The sequence below is a fragment of the Salminus brasiliensis genome, chromosome 12, assembly GCF_030463535.1.
Source record: "Salminus brasiliensis chromosome 12, fSalBra1.hap2, whole genome shotgun sequence".
Taxonomy (NCBI): Eukaryota; Metazoa; Chordata; class Actinopteri; order Characiformes; family Bryconidae; genus Salminus; species Salminus brasiliensis.
The window spans coordinates 24,795,003-24,810,975 of NC_132889.1; the positions used below are offsets into that span (position 1 = coordinate 24,795,003).

At 39.6% G+C, this 15,973-nt stretch overlaps 1 protein-coding gene across 1 annotated transcript in view; it reads right to left on the bottom strand.

Annotated features, from left to right (window-relative positions):
* Positions 1–15,973, bottom strand: part of grin2ca (glutamate receptor, ionotropic, N-methyl D-aspartate 2Ca) — a 94,654-nt gene that overhangs the window by 38,458 nt on the left and 40,223 nt on the right. Inside the window, exons 3-4 of the mRNA XM_072694474.1 lie at positions 6,538–7,136; positions 45–159 (exon numbers count right to left, since the gene is read on the bottom strand). Coding sequence (XP_072550575.1) covers positions 45–159; positions 6,538–7,136 — 714 coding nt within the window. The remainder of the gene's footprint in view (positions 1–44; positions 160–6,537; positions 7,137–15,973) is intronic.

Sequence of the window (15,973 nt, forward strand, 5' to 3'; positions counted from 1 at the left end):
TATGACATTTTCTTTTAGGTATATGAAAGTCTTCTGAAGCTCACCTTGTCCCATTGCCTCTCACGGTCCAGCGTGATGATTATCATGGATGGGTTCACCAGATATCCATCACTGTTGAAGGAGAAGTCTGTGTGCTCCCATGTCACGTTCAACATGTGTCTGTGTAAAGGAACATGGACAATGAGATCTTAGTGAAGGTTTGCTAAACGCATGCCAATTTAGGTTCTTTACCAAGCTTCACTAAAGCATTTAGACTATTGACTATACTAGTTTAGACCCATTAAAATGGGTTATGATGGAGCACGGCTATGAAATGACTAATGGGCTTAACTTTAACGTTCACATTACAAGAACATCCACAGGACTGGAGATCTGTTTCTGACATTCATCCACACTTTATATAGAATCATTAAACCTCAATGATGGAATAACTATTGCATATAGTTCTTTAACCCCCTAAACAGCCTATGTCTCACTGGTGGGCCGAAAGTGTTATTACCAAAGAACAGCCCCGCCAGTTTGTACAGACGTCCCTGTAGTAACAGAGTAATAAGTTTGGTACACCTTTGACAAGAATGTAGGTTGAAAGAGGGATCACGCAGTTTTTGCATATTTCCAGAGCGTCCCAGTGGGACTACAGTCAAGTTCAAAGTTTTATTTGTCACATAGTTACATAGATACATTTACAGTACACTTAGCAGTCCACTGCAGGATAGTATAATAACACTAACATAGCATAAGACTATAAGTAACAGCATCAACACTACTTTTACACTAAATACAAAAAAAAAAGTACAAATTAGAGATGAGTCCAATGGAAAGTGCAAAGTGCATGTACAACATAGTGTTGTGCAATGAGCTGGAAGTAGTAATTATAATAATAATAAGTAATATGTTCAATAAAAAAGTCCTGTGTATGTGTGAATTGGGTGGAGGGGTGTACTGGTTGAGAGTCCAAAGAGCTTGTGCAAAGAAACGTCTTCTCATCCTCTCTGTGTTTGCCTCAGAGAGCGAAAGCACTTCCCTGATCGCAAACAGGGAGAACAGTCCATGGCTGGATGACTGAGGTCCTTTACCATCCTCCTGGCCTTGGTCCAGCACCGCTTGCTGTAGATGGTCTGCAGGTCAGGGAGCTCGGTCCGAATGATGCGCTCAGCTGAACACACCACCCTCTGGAGAGCCCGTCTGTCCTGCTTTGGTGCTGTTCCCGAACCAGGCTGTGATGTTCGTTCATCGTCAGGATGCTTTCGACAGTGCAGGAGTAGAAGTTCTGCAGCACCTTGGAGGGCAGTCAGAGGTGGTACAGACGCTGACGGGCCTTCTTCACCAGGGAGTTGATGTGGCAAGACCATGACAGATCCTGCGGGATGTGAGCCCCCAAGGTGCTTGAACTTGCCCATTCTTGCTTTCTCTTTCACAGACTTGCAGATTAGAGGTGATAATGCTGAGCACTTCATTAAATTATCGTAAAATTATTGAAAGTAAAAAATGAAGTGAGTTCGAGCAAAGCCTCTTAGAGCATGAGGAGACTGTGTCGCCCAAAATTCGCAAAGTTAGTTTTCTTACACTGTAAAAGTGGGTCATTCACTGAACCTAAACAATTACTTGATGTAAAAGTTAAGGTCAGACCCCGATCAGACCCCTGCAATTTATCCAGAATGCAGCGGCACGGGTCGCCTTCAATGTTCCTAAATTCAGCCATGTCACTCCACTGTTGCGTTCTTTTCACTGGCTTCCTGTAGCTGTTGCCCGCATGAGATTCAATGGCAATGGTCAAAAGCCGATCTGCACCAAGAGCCCTTCGAGCTTCAAGTATGGCTCGGCTCGACCCGCCATCCCTCAAAATCCACAGAAGACAAGCATCCAGGCTTTTTTCTGTCCTGGCACCAAAGTGGTAGAACGAGCTTCCCCTTGGTGTCCGAACGGCCGAGTCGCTCGCTGTCTTCAAACGCAGACTGAAGACCCACCTCTTCAGAAAATACTTGGGTGAATAGTAGAATGCTCTCCTTACTGACTTGTGTTTAGTAGTGTCTTAACTTAGAGGTATATTTGAATTATTAGTCTATTCAAACTAGCTGAGGTTATTCTTAAGTAAATAGCAAAGCACTTTTGTAAGTCGCTCTGGATAAGAGCGTCTGCTAAATGCCTTAAATGTAAATGTAAATAGTTCAACATTTGGAGTTGCTGCAAGCCTGGTTTACTGTCAGTGGACCTCCCTGTGCCAAAATTTAAGACAGGAAATGATAGGAAATGAGTAACTATTGATAATGATAATGAAACATTATATTACCCAGCTTTATGATGAAGGTATTTGCTTTCCAATAGTACTGATTTAAATTTCACTGGAGGGACAAAAAGATGCTCATGTGCTCTGCTACTCAGAATCTCACAGCAGAAACAGATAGAGATTCAGATGCTGGTGCACACTGGACAGCCTATCCTCTTGTGACTTTTCACCTCAGTATCCACGAACACACTGATCCCAGCAGCAATGAGAGCCCCCTGGGTAATGTGAACATGGTTGTGTGTCATCTGTATGCAAAGCCTGTGTAATCTGGTAATCTGCTGTAATCTCATTAACAGGTGAAACGACTAAATCAGCAACTCATTAATACCAGACTTAATTACACGTGATTCAGCCCGCTGCCTGTTGGTGAGGGTGAAAGTGATGGGATTATATCTTCATGCTCTACATTATAACACAGAACAGCGGAGAAAAGCTCCAGTATTAGATACTTTATACAAAGACTAACAGCTCAATATTAATACCTGGCACTGGAGACAACACAAGTTTAATTAAACATTAATAATAATGATTTCTTACTTTCAGCTCAAACAAGCAGAGAAATGCAGCCTGAAGCATGGATTCTACGCTATGTTTTTTTTTTTTGATGAATGTCTCTGTTAAAAGTACTAGGTGATGTAATTATGGCATTGATTTTGTAATGGCATATATACTTATGTAATTATACTTAGCAAACCAAAACTAATTACTGGAGGGGTTACTATGTCTCTATAACCTTACAGACTGACTGAGAAGCATACATACAACAAAGCAAATGGTAAAATACATGACTGCAAGGGTCAAAAAGGTTAATTAAATAGACTATTAGACTATAATAGACTATTATACTGAAGACGACCAAAGACTGTGAGATACTGTATGGAAAGTGTAGCCTAACAGCAAATATTACAACAGCTATGAACCAATTGTTTTGTCTCTGAGTACAACCTACATTAAGCCACCTTAATAAGCACATTTTACAGGCTGCGTGCCTCCACTGATGTGAACGTGAAAGTGTGCACATTAGCATATTCTGTTGTTCTAGTAAGGTTGCTAAGAGAAGCTTGGTTTACTCTCAGTGGCTTTATTGTGGAGCTCCCTGTGCCAAAAAAGCAGCCAAGTAATGTGGCACTTATTTTAAAGATCATGTAAGCAAATAATGTAAAGGCCTTGTTTAACCTTGTCACAGTAAAATTGTAAAGTGTCAGCGACCTCCAACAATAGTCAGCTGCTCAAAAATCGTGTAGAGTGAACCTGACATTACAGAAACGTGAGTTAAAGATCACCTCTCATGCTTCCTCTGCCCAATAAATGGAAAGTTGCTATGCCCTAATTTCCATATTTGTCATGTCATCGCATCCGATTTACAAGCTGCCTAGTATCAGATGCTATCAGTTCTTTACATCTTAACCAAACAGACTATGTGCGTATTTCAAAAGACCTAAACCTAAAGGAGGAGGAAACGGCAGATTAGTGACTGGACCTTGGCAACACTGTTTGTTGCCACATGCACAGCTCATTGACCTCTATGTGCTGCTCTGCCTCCTGGAGCCGAGGAGAGCTCCAAGTCCCGTGCCTCTCGCAGTTCTGGCAAATCTCTTCTATAGGAAGTAGCTAAGGTTTGTACAAACAGTTGCCAGATTTGCCTGTAATCTTTTTTTTTTTAAAGAACTCTTTAGAAAGGTCTGAAATGTCGCTAAAGCTAGCGTCAAAATTGCTACATTGGCAACACTGCAATAAAGCAATGTTGAAACTGAACTTGTGTCACTTTTCATGTGGAATAATAGAGGATATTAGTATATTATATTAATATAATCCCACTGACTTATACTTTAAATATTATTAGTTTAAATATGTAGAGATCCTAAAGCAAATGCAGAACCCTTCATACACACACACACACACACACACTCTACCCACTGTTTCAGTATTTCTGTGACCTTGACTTGTGCCAGATTCTCCATTTCGCTCAGTCTTCTGTTCTCAGCTTCCCTTTGGCTGATTAAAAAATATTCAGACCAAATAGGATTTGCTCGGTGTTCCCTGCCACAGATGGCGCCAGATTGCTCTTCCAGGCTGCGCTGGCATGACAGGGCACATCTTATCATTCTATATTTCTGCCTCTGATCCCTGTGCCTAAAGCTGGGTGTGATACACACAGCATGGTGGCTTTCAGAACAGAGTGTGTGCTACAACCTTTGGCTCTCTCTATCAGCAGCTCTATCAGTTTAGTTTAAAGCCTGTACATGTTTCGCTCCTCTGTGATGGGAGAATGTGGACTGATCCCTGACTCTGAATGAGAACTAGTAAATTCCCAGATAAAGTCCAGAGTAAATGGTTCCACTGTCTGGAGAAAATGAAATTTATAGCCCAAATTTATGGCTTCTATCTAGCTGCCCCACTTTATCTCCCCCTCTCTCCCCCTGATTCTCTCTCTCTCTTTCTTTTTCCCCATCTCTCTCTCTCCCAATGTTTCTCCTTTTCTCTCTCTTCCTACTTCCCTTCCTCTCTTCTTTCCCCTCTCCTTTTCTCTATTCCTCCCTTCCCTCCCCCTCTCTCTCTCTCTCTCTCTCTCTCTCTCTCTCTCTCTCTCTCTCTGTCTCCCTCATTTGCATTTCTTTCTTTCTTTCTTTCTTTCTTTCTTTCTTTCTTTCTTTCTTTCTTTAGCTCTCTTTCTTTTTTCTCCTCTCTTTCCCTCCCTTCCTTCTCTCTTTTCTACCTCCCCTTCCCATTCTCTTCCTCCTTCCCTTTCCTTCTACAACAAAAACAGGACCAGTTGCAGGTTTCCCAATACTTTTACCCATATGGTGTAGTTAAGATGATAATGATGATGATGATGAAGATGCTCATGGCTGTAAATATGAAGGCTCACTAGTTTGCTAGTCTAAAAGTAAATTAGCCTTCTAATGAATTCAAACAGTTTAGCTATGCTTATATTATTAGATCTGTCAAAATAGTAAAAAAAAGAACCAATAAGAGTAATGATAAAGGTAAAGTAAAGGACTTCAAGGACTTCAGAGAATTAATAATGATTGATCTGAACTAAAACCAATACTGTCTGTTATTTATAGTTCTTTTAAAGGCAACATGATCAGGCCCCTGTTTATTACTTCTATATATTGTTAAGTTTTGGCTACAAATGAAAGGCTTACATTTACCTAGTCATGCTGTTACATCTCTTTTTATCAGTGTGTCAGAACACTTTTTGTTTTTTGCTAAATAATTTCAAAAGGCATTCTATTAAAACATGAAGGATATGAACACATACGCACCCTGTGTAGCTCTGCTTTTATAGAAAACATAAGACGTTTTCTAATTATCCATTAATAAACAATTCAGCTGAAAATGATGAACATTACAACTAACCCTGTAGGAAGGGTTCATTTTAACAGAATGAGGGGTTAGTGCTGACAAGTCTGGTAAAATGATGATTGCACAATTAGTTTAATATGATTGTCATTTGGAACCAGCCAACCTTTTAAGCTAAATACATAAAATATCTTCATCAGAATACATTAGTGAAGTGATTAGTGAAACGTGGGATATAGCTAATTTGTTCTTTACCACAGAGAGGAGGAGTTTTTATCAGACTGCTACAAGTTGTGTACACTATACACTGTAAACAAATAAGGCAACTATATACTGTTAAGTATAAATTATATATAAATTCCTTGAGAGTGTCTTCATTTTAAACCTCTTAAGGTGCTTTGAAGAACCTTCACGTAACTTTTTCCTTCTAAAAACCTTAAGGTTCCTCTACAGGTTCCTCAAGAAGTTTATACTTTTCACAGTGCATAACTGTGGAACCGTGTACATTTATGTGTCCAAGAAAGAATGGAAATGTACATTTACCCAGAACAGTGTTTTTATGTAGTGTAATTTCACAGCTCTGAAGCGGCACAGCAGACTGCAGTGGGAAGATCAGAAGTTTAAATACTAACAAAGGCTCAGCACTACACTGTCAAAAGCCTTTCTGTCTGGGGATCATATGATAGGGGATGTTGAAAACACCCAATGACATTTTACAGCCAACAAACTGCAGCTCATTTACTAGTGTAAATCAGTACAGTGTGAGACTACAAATATAATGTTGACTAAACTGAAAACTGTAGTCGGCACCCTGTTCTTCCCTATCTGATTTATTAAGTGTCGCTGATGAAAGTAGTACTACTGATGACTACGTCATAATGATACCCAACCCTACTGCAATGTATACAAAATCCTCTGTCTATTTTCCCCATTCCAATACTCACTTGAAGAGCGTGTCGTTGGTGTCTGGTCGCAGTGGAGTCTGGCAATCTGTGTGTCCATCAGGAATAAAGCCTTTCTGCTTGCGGAAGCTCTCCACCGCTTTCACCACGATGGCCACTCCATCCCTCACCCTGTTCCTCAGACTCATCTTCCAACGATCAGTGATGATGCTAATAAGCCCTACGGGAAAGCTGTCTGGCGGGGGGATGTTGGGGTTCCCCACTGCCAAGCTGGGGATGATCCAGATGTAACCAGGACCCAGCAGGCCCACCTCCTTGGCCATGGAGAAGAGGTACTGGGCTTCGTCGTGGGAGCAGTACACCAGCAGCACCTGAGCGTCGATCTGCTGCAGCAACCGGCGAGCGCGGAGGTCGTTCATGCCGTCTGCCGACATGTCAAAGGTCAAGACATCCTGCAGCTCCCACAGGAAGTAGGATGTGTCAGTGAAAGAGCGGATGTAGTCCACAAAGGCCTCGTAGCCAGGATACTGGCTGGTCACCACCACAAAGCTGTCCCAGTTGTACTCCTCCATCACCTTGAACATGCCATTGATCTGCTGCTCGATGGAAGAACCCAGCTGCAGGAAGGTGGAGCCGTCACCCTGAAGAGGAGTGAGTGAGTGTGACGTTAATAAGGGTTGAATTAAACCATTGATAATTGCAATCCAATCTATAGTGGTCAAAACCTTAGGCAGTGTTAAGTTGTGTAGAACAGGTTGCTCAGATGTTGTCTACCATCAGTATCATGTGTCTCTATATAGTCAAACATTAAATGTAGCTGCTGCTACCACATTAATATTAGGGGTGCACCGATATTACTCTTTTTTCATTTGAATACAATACTGATACTTGGCTTGTGTATCCAATACCGATCCAATACCATTTTTTAAACAATACACTATATACCTCATCATGTGGGAGAGACTTAAGGCAACAAAAGTCAAACAAAATATAACAAATGAACACATGATGATATGATATGATATGATATAAATGAACTGAATTACTAAGATTAATAATGGTGCTGGACCCTGGCACAGTGTTGCCTGGGCTCAGGACCTTTATAGGCTGGGTTAACACACCACGCTACACTTCACACTGCCTTTTTATTCAGCTGCATTAAAGTATACCTGTAGCTGACATGTTTAAATGCACACAAACAGCTTGTTTAATCTCTATGGAAAAGCACTCCTATAAAATTGGACACTCTGGAGCAGCAGTGTTTGGAGAACATGAACCTAAGGGCACCATGCAAAATAGCCAGTGTCGACTAGAGGGGTATAAAGTCCCCCAACATAAAAACCTCTTTCTAATACACTTGATTTTGAAAGAAACGTTGGATTAGCAGTTGTGCACAAATCTTTGGCCATATAGTGCATATTGACTACATTTAAGATTTAAGTATTCCCTTACCAAAATGTGATTTTGCTGTGTAGTGCACAATTAGTGATGTGCTTAATCTCAATTACTGGACTCTATAATTAGCCTTTTATAGCTTCATAAACGTCCAACCTATTAAAATTTACTCCCTAAACCCTGTTTGCTTGTTGAGCATGATATTGACCGTTGGCCTATCTGACAAGACATTAACTATTCCCATATTTCAGTTAAACGTCAGACATTGGGTGACATGTTGTGACCATATGATTTCATGAACCACATATGATTGTTTTGGAAATCAGCTGTGGCCTGGGGAACTCAGGTCCTGCTTTTGGCTGGAGGTTTCACTCAGACCTCCACCACCATGTCAGCATGTTCACAGTGCTCAGAAGTCTTTCCCAAAATGCTATTTCACTGTCACGGTCTCGTGTCCTTCACAGAAACTTCTGGCGCATTCTGAAAGTAGGCTAAGTCAGCTGATGAAAGTGGAAATGAGAGACCTTCTGGTTTATTCCACCCGGTATGCATTGACCCCTTTCAATGCTCTAAAAATCACAAAAGCTTTTCTCGCTAAGTGATCTTTGTCCTAAATATAAAATGTTCAAAGGATGAATTAGAGGAGCAAGGAGCAAGATATTGGAGTGTATCTGTGACAGTGTTCAGATACATTTTATTATTTCAATGCTTTTTGTTTGTCCAATTTTTCTGTTTTCCTCCCCAATGTGGAATTTGGTACTGCCAATTTACTCTTGTTTGTAGCTCCTCCTAGGACTAACAATTCCCCCAACACTAGGAGGGTAAGGACAAAACACATGTCTCCTCTGACACAAGCTAAGCCAGCCATCACCCCAGGAGGAAAGCCAACCAGCTCCAACCAGCTCCGCCCCCAAGCACCACAACAGCTAACGGACGCCTGTGCTGGCCAGCATCCTTTTAAGAGTGATAAAGGGAGAGAGAGCCATCTACCCACCTGGAGAGAGCAAGGCCAATTGTGCTCTCTCAGACTCCTGCCACTGATGGTGCCCCAATAAATCCTTTTTGAGAAGTGCTGCTAGTTTGACACAGTGTCAAGTGTATAAAGAATATGGAGTTTTTGCTTGTCAGCACTATCAGACTCCTTAATCTGACTCTTAAGTGAGTCAACAAGCGAGAATTTCTGACAGAGCTCTATTACAGTGTTTTATAGTGGCAGATGGCAGTTTTGTTGCCTTGAAAATGAATTTGAACATGTCCAGATGTTTTTCAATGACTCTTAATGTACTAGTTCATGTTAATATTCACATTTACAACTGGTGCACAAATGTATCACACTCTGCCATTAATATATAATGAGTTGTTCAACATCAGTACATTAATAAATAATTTCTAGAAGACTTGCTGTGATGTAGAACAGTGATGTATGTTCTGTGATTTATTTAAAGTGTTTATATATTAAATATTTAGAACCATGCACTACATTTTCAAATGTCAGTGGACACCCTTTCTAATACATTTATTCAGATACTATAAGTTGCACTCATTGCTGAACTCATTGGCAACTTGCCTAATGCCATGGAATTGGCTTTGAGCTGTGAAGCAGTAGAACTGTATTCTCTGGAATGATGGTGTTCAATCCAATACTTTTAAGATGGGTTGGAGAGTTGCGGGTGAGGTGGGGTGGAGGCAAATCAACACAGCGATGCTCCAAAATCTATTAGAAAACCTTATCTGGACAGTAGAGAAAGTCACTCCAACAAAAGCAGTATAAACTCTTTTTTTAATATCCTTGATTTCTGAAGATACCATGAATGAGCAGGTCTCCCAATACTTTTGACCATAGAGTGTATGTAAGTTTAAACCCATGTAAACAGGTGTATAAAGTGTGTGTTCTTCAATTATAGGCTGTTTTTTTTTGCAACAGTGGCAGTAAGGTTGAACATGTTTAGAATTAGTTTATATTTCCAAAGGCCTATAAGTGTGTCAGTCAAACAATGAGGTGTGTAAGAAATGTATATACTTACATAGTTTTAACAGTACCACAACTTGGTTAATTATTTAATTTTATCATATTTCTAAATGTGCAAATCTTTCCTATATACACCTTATCAGTTACATAAACGCGGCTGCATTTCCTATGTCACGGATGGAATGGGTGAGAGCCATGGGCCTTCCCACTGGATGGCAACACCATCAGGATTGAATGCAAGACAAGGTCTAAGAGGCCCCTGTATAAATCTTGTGGAAACAATGTTCGTCTGGCATCAATAAAGAATCTGATGTAATCTGATGCAAACAAATTCCCGCAAACCCAGTTTCATTGGCAGCTATAGAATCCCATGCCACAACAGTGCATTCACCATGTTTGACAGATGATATGGTATGCTTTGGATCATGAACCCTTCTTTCCTTATCCATATTCAAACTAATCTATATTTAAATGAATGAAAACATCTCTTGATTGTAGACTTGACATGTTGGGAAGGGCTTGTTTCTCACAAGGAAAGAATTCTGTTATCATTTACTTTGCATTCTAATGTTACGTAAATGCTGAATGAGAATTAAGGTTTAGCTATTTGTTGCCATTATATGACATTATGACTTTAACTACAGTATCTTGGTGGAAGAGTGATTTCAAAACAGCTGCAACACTGAAGAGCCAGAGAATTGCTACATTTGATTATTGAATGGTCATATATTGTACGCAAGTTAAAACCACACTTTCAATATATGGTTGTAATGTGAGCTAAGACATATGACTATGAGATGAGACGTCTCTGAGAAATTAGGCTGAAGTCCTGGACACCTTCTGAGGGGGAGGTGATGGGGTCTGAAATCTTCATTCAAAATGAAAATATTTGATGAAAGAATGGAGGAGCTTCATGTGGCGTCATCCTCTAAAACCTTAGCTTTTTCGCAACTGCTTTTAAAGCAAGTCATTTGTTTGGCATATGTAAAATAGAAACCATACTTGGTTGTTTGTCAGGGGTTCTAAGGTCAGAGCTAGGGACACTTAAGCTTAATCTGTGAAGGTCTTGCGGCTGACCTTTTATTTCCTTTAATCACAGCTTTCTAGGACGAACTCTTCAGGATGGCCAGACTCACTGAGTGTGGGGAAAACTCAATCGGAATAGGCCAGCACTCAGAGATAATAGGAAATGCAAAGACAAATCACTTCTGACCTCTTTCGGAATCAGAAGAGTCACTATCTGCTGCAGGCCGGTCATGGTGAATACTGAAGAGATAGCACAAAGCACAGATGTACCATTCCTTCATCCCTCCTTGCCTCTGCTTCTCTCTTAACTACTGTAGTCTCAGTGAGCAATCACCATTGAAACAGCAGTAAAATCACATACTTGCCAGGTTTGTACATACTGTTATACACTGATTATTATTATAGTCTTTCATAGGCTATGGGCTTGTTTCTCAGACTCCTCCTTAATATATAAAACTTATTATCGTAGTGGCTAGAGGGGTAAATCACCTCATAATGATTTGATTTAATTATGATTCTTTAGGAAATTATTCAGTTCATGGGATCATAGTGCACTGGAGGTGGAATAGACAGGGGGGTTGCAGCTAGCTCAATATTTAATAAGTGTCTGTTTAAAAAAAAAAAAAACTGATCAAAATACATTAAAAACAACTGAATGGTACATTTCCTTTCACAGATTCTGGTTTATGCTTGGAAAATGTAATGATAAACCATTTTGTATTGTGATACATGTGACTGTAAACAAAATGCAACAGTAGCAACTGATTTTTAAATACTCTTCAAATACTCTCCCATGCTGAGGAAATGTATTCAGTGTTGCACTTCATCCAGTTTAACCAGATTAATGACACTGTTTGTAGGGAAACGTGCAGAATCAGTGTCCTTTAAGCACTGATGATATCCTTGATATGCTTAGAAAAGCATAATGTGTATAAGAATAATGCAATTTATCACGATACGATCAAATATTGTCATATCGCCCACCCCAAAATGGAACCTAGAATAATTATTTAAGAAATGATTCAATGCATTATCAGATCCAAGTGCTCAGCAGACATTAGGAACATGGGTTTCGCACTCAACTGCACATTCAATAGGCTGCCTGCACCCCCAGCCAAAAAAAACCCAATAAAATCAAGATTCAAATAATATCTGTAAGGGAGTAATGTATTATTCATGTCATGTCATAAACTTGTCGGCAACAATTTCTATGACAACTGGCCTTGACTTTACTGTTGATTTTTTGAAATGTCGAAAGTTCCCAAGGTTTATATATATGTACAGTGAATAACATGGTACAGCAGCTTATTAAAGCAACAATATGTAGCAATTTTACTTCAAAATAATAGCTTTTGTACTATATAACTTTGGTGGAGTGTGCACAAGACCTCTCATGAGGACTGCGCACCACTGCATAACCCAGTCCTATTTGGGTAAAATCCTGTACTATTACTCTTCCACCTCAGTCCACAAGCTTCCTTCAGTTCAGAGGCTGGTTCTGTATTTTTCAGCTCACCAACAAACAATTGTTCCTAGCTGTCCATAGTGCAATCTGCATTTACGGCAGCAGCATAAAAGTACTGTAGGGGGAGACCTGGACTTAAAAATACCAACTGTCACATAATGCAGCTTTAAGATTTTTTATGCTTATCAGAGTTTAGATATTCTAAATCTGGCTTATACTGAACCTTGAGTTAATTGATTGCTTTCATTGAAGGGAAGGGCACTTTGCATAATACAGCCACAATATTGAGCACTCCCAATTAAATTTCATACCGTCAGTTGTCTCTGTCTGTTCTCAGTTGTTATTCATTTGACCTCCTCCTTCCCCCAAATATTCAAGTCTCTCGTACACCCCTGATGGCATCTCAGACATCACCATTAGATTATATTTTGTTTAGTTTTTTTCATTTAAAAAAAGAAGAGTGTACACATTTTAATGCTACTATAATTGGTTATAGTAAAGTTCACCATTCCTAGACTGACTTAACTGAATAAATGTACCACCGGCCTTGCAATGTAGTCCAGGGCTGGTTCCAGGAAATGGACTCTATATATAACCTAATCTTATCTTTCTATCTATCAGGTTCACTAGCCTCTCCTCAGAATGTGTGTGTGTGTGTGTGTGTGTGTGTGTGTGTGTGTGAGTGTGTTGTGGCATATGTGTTGCCCGTGACTCACAGCATGCAGCAGCTCATTCCTTGGCACTGCACTGCCCTTCCTTACTCATTCACTGCGTCACATGTTGTATCTAATGTACATCCCCTAGGACACTGCAGAGACACTGCATTAAAGCCACTACCACATGCTCTATCACTGGCAGCTCTATCACCGATATACCAGTGTTGATAGCATGCCATGACAGATGTCAAGTAATATAACAATGTCATGTCTCTTTTACTGGTAATTCTTATAACAGGTACTGTGACATTTTATTAATTAACATGACATAAAATATATAGATATATGTAATTATTTTAGCAGTGGCATCGGCACATGTGAATTAGGTGCAGGAACGGAGCCTTGTTTGTGTTTACATACCGGTCACTGTATGAGGTCATCCTGTCAGTCACTGTATGAGACACACCTCAACGCCCCATTACTCCACCCTCATCTCCTCAACACGCCATTACTTCGCCCCCAAATTCTCAACACCTCATTACTCCACCCCTTGCTTCTCAACGTCCAACTACTCCATTCCTATCTCTTCAATGCCTCATTACTCCACCCCCATCTCCGTCTGTTTGGCTAAAACAACATGGAGAAACCCAGTCAGTGCCTGTATCGTTTACACTTTTAACTCCTGTAATCTGTAGAATGTGCTGAACTGTTTGAGTGGCTGATTTTCTATCACTTAGAGAGCTGAGTAGAGAAACGTTTTGATTGAAATTCTTTCATTGAAATGTATGTAGTACTGGTCAGCTAAAGCTAACTATGCTGTCTAGCTAACACAGGTAGTGACTAATAAACAGTCAGCATGCTCCACTACTCTTACAGCAGAAAGCTGTTACAAAGTGACTTCCAAGTGTTTCTAGGTTTGTAACATGACTCCACAATATATTGTTTAAGCATTGCCATCGCAGGAAATGCAATGTCCAATTACATCAAATGTGTCATGTTACAACTTTTTTGCAGTGTATACAAAATGAAAGTTCAAACTGTTCTCATTGCCCATGACATATCTGCTAAATATAAAAAAAAAATACTCCCATCTTGGATTTCTGGAGACATCTGGTGAAATCTGATGGAAATGACCACATTTTTAATCACAGGATATACTTATCTCACGCAGCCCTGGTTATAGGGGTATAGGTATAATTTCACTATCAAAAAGCTAAATGTTGCAGTGGGCAGTGCTGCATAACAAGGTACAATGCTGACACCATCACACAACTACTTAACCACCAGAGCTTGTTGTTTCTTAAATCCTCTAATGTAATATGAGACTATATTTAATAGACATATTCTGTCATGGCTCATAACAGGGATGTGGCCAATCAAGGCATATTTTTAATAGATCAGGTATTGGATATTTTAGTCCCAATCCAGTTCTGATTCTTTGTTTTAACCACATATTCAGAACGTCATCTGGTGTCCTCAAGGCAGCATTAGTAGACATTTTTTCCAGATGGCAGCAGAAAGGACCTTCTTAGAAGGTAAATAAAAGAGGCTAATGCTATTGCTCATACACACAATCTATAGAAACCTTCAGATATGGGAGTTTAATTTGTAGCATATGTGGGGAGCATGATTAGATGATAAGTCTCTCTGATAACGAAAGATTGGAGGTGTGTTGTGTGTTCAACTACTTGAGCTTCTTTTTTCTTAAATCTTGCCTAATACTCCCTTATTGTAATGTTAGACTAATATTAATAGATATATTCTGTCACGACAGATTCATATGATATTTGTCATAAAATTATGCATAGTTGCATTATAGCATGGTTATGTCAATATTACATAGCAAAGTAGGGTACGTTATGAACTACAGTGTATAAAGTATATTGTTTGGTGCTTCAGTTTGTTTAAAATACATCAAATCAACTGAACAGTAAGCTCCCTTCCTTAAATGATGGTTTCTGATGGCTTGAATGGAATAGTTTAACCATATATGCTAATATTGCTAAGAATTAATGCATGCTAGTAGGCACTGATTAGCATGGTGTTAGCTGAATACTGCTAATTGGTGAATACTTGCAGCTATTTATATGATGGGAGTTATTGGATACAATTATTATTGTTATTATTATCATTATTATTACTGTTTTACAAATGTATAAAGCTTTTTCTATCATATTACTTATATAAGTAATAATTTAGAGAGACATATGATCGTTAACATGCACTCTCTCTTTAGCTCTGTCTATCTCTGTCACAATGACGAGGGCACAAGGCCTTGGAGGTTGTTAAGAGCTGTTTATGTTTTTGTAGGAGACTGACATGTTCTGCTAAAGACTGTTATCATGACTCTCAAAGATGGTTTTGATGCATGAGGACTAGTTATTCAGGGCTATGGAGCAGAACAACTAGATGGCCCAAAAATACTCTCATCTCCTCACCTTGCCTTTGTCTCTCTTTTTACTTATGTTTCTTTTTATTTATCTGTAGTATAAATATTATTATATACCTGTAGATATTTGTTTATTTATTTATTTATTTATTTATTTTTGAATATCTTTTAAAATGTAAACTTTTGACTCATGGTCATCTTTTTGTCAGGCTCTCGTTAAGGTCCTCATAAGTTTGTGTTGATTTATGTTCAGTTGGGTTTGTTTGTTGTTCATGAGTTGCACCTGGGACTGGGAGCATTTAATGAGCTCCACAACAGCCACTCGGGGCCATGGTATCCTTAGATCTCCAGGGATCTCCTTGACTCCCCACGTGGTGACCCCGGTTCTAGGCAGTCGCTCCTTACTCAGGTTTGGTTTGCCTCATTTTCTAGTCAGGCAGCTGGCTCTCTAGCTATCTCCGTATGTTCACAGAGCAAGGCTCTGGATCTAGTGTTCTGTCATAGTCAGGAGTATTCGTAATGTAATTCTATAGGCAAGTGAGGTACGTTCGCTTCCTGTTCATGTTCCTAGGCAACCT